Source organism: Myotis davidii, unplaced genomic scaffold (assembly GCF_000327345.1).
Source record: "Myotis davidii unplaced genomic scaffold, ASM32734v1 scaffold2863, whole genome shotgun sequence".
NCBI lineage: Eukaryota > Metazoa > Chordata > Mammalia > Chiroptera > Vespertilionidae > Myotis > Myotis davidii.
In genome coordinates, this window is record NW_006294115.1 from 424,392 (window position 1) to 427,394 (window position 3,003).

Here is a 3,003-nt window from a genome sequence, read left to right on the forward strand (position 1 = left end):
GCTCAGAGAGGCTCCAGTTCCTGCCCAATGTCAGCGCCTGGCTGCGATTGCCACTAAGCAGGGTCACTCCAGAGCCTGCGGGCTAAGCCTCGGCTCCTCAGAGTGTGGACGTCATGGCTTAGGGGGCTGGTTAGAAAGGCAGACTCCCAAGCCCGCCCGGCCCTGCAGACTCGGGTCTGCATCTCAGCAGGGCCCGGGGTTCGAGGGCACAAAGCTGGAAAGCATGGCCCTGGACCCGGGGCTCCCCTGCACACATGGCGCCCCCCGCCCACTGGGCGCCTGGTGAGAATGAGCCAACGCTGCCCCTCCAGGTGCAAGCAGCCCCTGAGGGTCTCAGCGATAACCCCCCCCCCCCAAAAGCCCCCTGCAGGCGGCAACCTGCCAACCACCCCAGGGGCCTGGCCTTTGACAGTTTTAAGTGGGAGAGGTAGGGCTTTGAAGGCAGGTGTTGCCATGGGAACTGGCCAAAGCTGGTGCGATCACAGCTCCTCCAAACGGAGCAGTGGGGACCCTGACCAGCCAGCAAGAAGGTCCGTGTCCTGGCTTCTGTCCCACCTGCGATCAGCCAGGACTCGGAGCAGGAGGCACTTCCCAGGCCCGGCCTCAGTTTCCCTTTCTGAAAAGCCCTGCCGCCTCCCAAGGAGCAGAGGAGAATGAGAGGACATGTCCACCGCCCCCTGCTCTCCCCTCAGCGCCACGTGGGCAGGGGCCAGCTGCTGGCAGCTGCCAGAGAGGACGCTGGGCGCAGGGAAGGACAGGGGAAGGTCGTCCCACAGGATGCCCCACCCCCTGCGATGTGGCCCCACTCTGCTGGCAGCGTGGGCCCCCAGTGGCCGGCCTGCAGGCTCAGGCCAGGGGTTCCCTGCGGTGACCCGCACCTCGGAGAGGGTCCGACGGGTAGAGGTGGCGTGGGATGAAATACAAGAGACCATGAGACGGGGTTGGGAGGACTGGCACAAGGCACCAGCAACTTTATTCTTTACACACACTGCTTTATAGCTAAGCTGCGACTGGTCATGCCTCATAGATCACTGCTAGGGCTTGGCCTGTCATAGGGAAGTAACAGATCGTTACAAGCTGGGCAAGACTGAGACTCAAACCTTTTCCTGAGCTCGACCTTAAAACCTTCCAGGATCGACATAGGGTAGAGTCCAGGGCTTTGCCATGTCCTCTGGTCAGCTTAGACTTTGCCAGCAGCATGACGGTCCCCAACAGTTCCCTGCAAAGCTGCCACCTCACCTCCGTTGCTTCCTCCCCCAGATTTCCAGCCCCAGGTGCAGAGCCGCCTGGTGGGGGGCAGCGGCGTGTGCGCAGGCTCCGTGGAGGTGCGCCAGGGCCAGGGCCGGCAGTGGGAAGCCCTGTGCCACAGCCCCTCGGCCAAGGGCGCAGCGCGGTGGGCGGAGGTGTGCCAGGAGCAGCAGTGCGGGCCGGTCAGCTCCTACCAGGTGCTGGAGGCCAGCGAGAAGGACACGCGGGGGCTGGTCTGCTTCGGGGAGAAGCTGTCCCAGTGCCACCAGCTGCAGGAGCGGCGAGCCCACTGCAAGCGGGTGTTCCTCACGTGTGAGTTGGCCACAGCCCGGCGGGCGGAGGGCAGGCCTGGGCTCCCCTCTAGGGCCCAGTCAGGAGCACGTTTCCGAAGAACAGGCCCCCCAAAAAGGAGATGGCAAATGGGGGCAGAGGGGGCAGGCGTGCTCAGACGCAATGAGCCATGAAGAGGGACCAGCCTGTGTTGTTAGGCAACCCATGAATGCCAGCTCCATCCTATCTTCTACTCTCCCAGGAGGGAAGACAGTCAAGCAAGGGACAGAGGGGAACGCATTTGCTGCACTAACAGTAACCGGGTAACATGTTAGAGAGAGAAGCAGCTGTTGGTAGATGACCATGTACTGGGCCGTGTATGATGGCAAGGCGATACTCGTAGCTGGCGAATGGTAGAAAGCGAAATAGTTGATTGCAAAGCGGCCAGTGGCAGCGGGGTGGTCAGCTGTCAGGTGACAGAAGGTCGACGGGCGAACGTGTAGCCAGAATCCCCGAGACACCGGAGAGGCGGCCAGATAGACCCCTGCCGTCCGCACGAGCCGGCGACTCCCTGGGGGAAGCCAGTCCGCAGCTGCCCTCCGAGGGGACAGGTTTGATAGCGAGGGGCGGGCCGTCCTGACTCCTCTGCCCCCGCCCCCCCCAGGCCAGGACCCCAACCCGGCGGGCCTGGGCACCGGCACCGTGATGAGCATCATCCTGGCCCTCGTGCTGTTGGCTGTGCTGCTGGTCATGTGCGGGCCTCTCGCCTACAAGAAGCTGGTGAAGAAATGTAGGTGCAGGTGCCCCCAGTGCCCCCCTCAAGGCCCCGTGTGGGGGAACGTGGAGGGTCCCACCTCTGCTTTGCCCCCTGCCCCCCCTTTCCCCCTTGCACTGGCCTTTTTCTGCCCAAAGTAACAGAAACAGGAAGTCAGGAACGTTGCAGTTGCTCATTCACCCATGTGGGGGCCCAGCTGAGACCCACTTGCAGCCCAAGGGAGGGTGTAGCCATTCTTTAGACGGTGACAGGCTCAGAGGGTCGTCTGCACGGCCGCTGACCTCAGGAGACACATGCCCAGGGCCACCCCTACCAGTGTGCACAATGGAGACTCAGCCACTTCCTCTCTGAGCCTCAGTTTCCCCATCCACCAAATGGGTGACTGCCCCCCTACTGACGAATGTATACCGCAGGCCCTTGTCTTGCAGGCGCAGGAGAAACTCACTCAAAGACAGGACTGAGGTTAGAGGGCTGCAAAGGGCAGGCCCCAGGCGGCAGGCCTGGCGGGTCCCTCCCGCCCTCCCAGGTCTTCTTTCTGGTTCTAACTGGTTGTTTGGGCAACCGGCGCCTCTAGCGTGAGATGAGTGCCGTTTCCCCCCCAGCGAGTCAGAAATCGGAGGCCCCCAAAGATCCCCAGGGGGTTGCGTCCAGCAGGGCCCCCTTCAGCTGCACCTGCCTCCCCTCGCCCCCTCCCCCCCATCCCTGCCCCC

At 63.2% G+C, this 3,003-nt stretch overlaps 1 protein-coding gene across 1 annotated transcript in view; it reads left to right on the forward strand.

Annotated features, from left to right (window-relative positions):
• Window positions 1-3,003, forward strand: part of CD5 (CD5 molecule) — a gene marked incomplete at its 5' end in the record, with an annotated part of 11,291 nt that overhangs the window by 2,030 nt on the left and 6,258 nt on the right. The window contains 2 exon segments of the mRNA XM_015566855.1: window positions 1,261-1,560; window positions 2,183-2,329. Of these exon segments, the coding sequence (XP_015422341.1) occupies window positions 1,261-1,560; window positions 2,183-2,329 (447 nt within the window).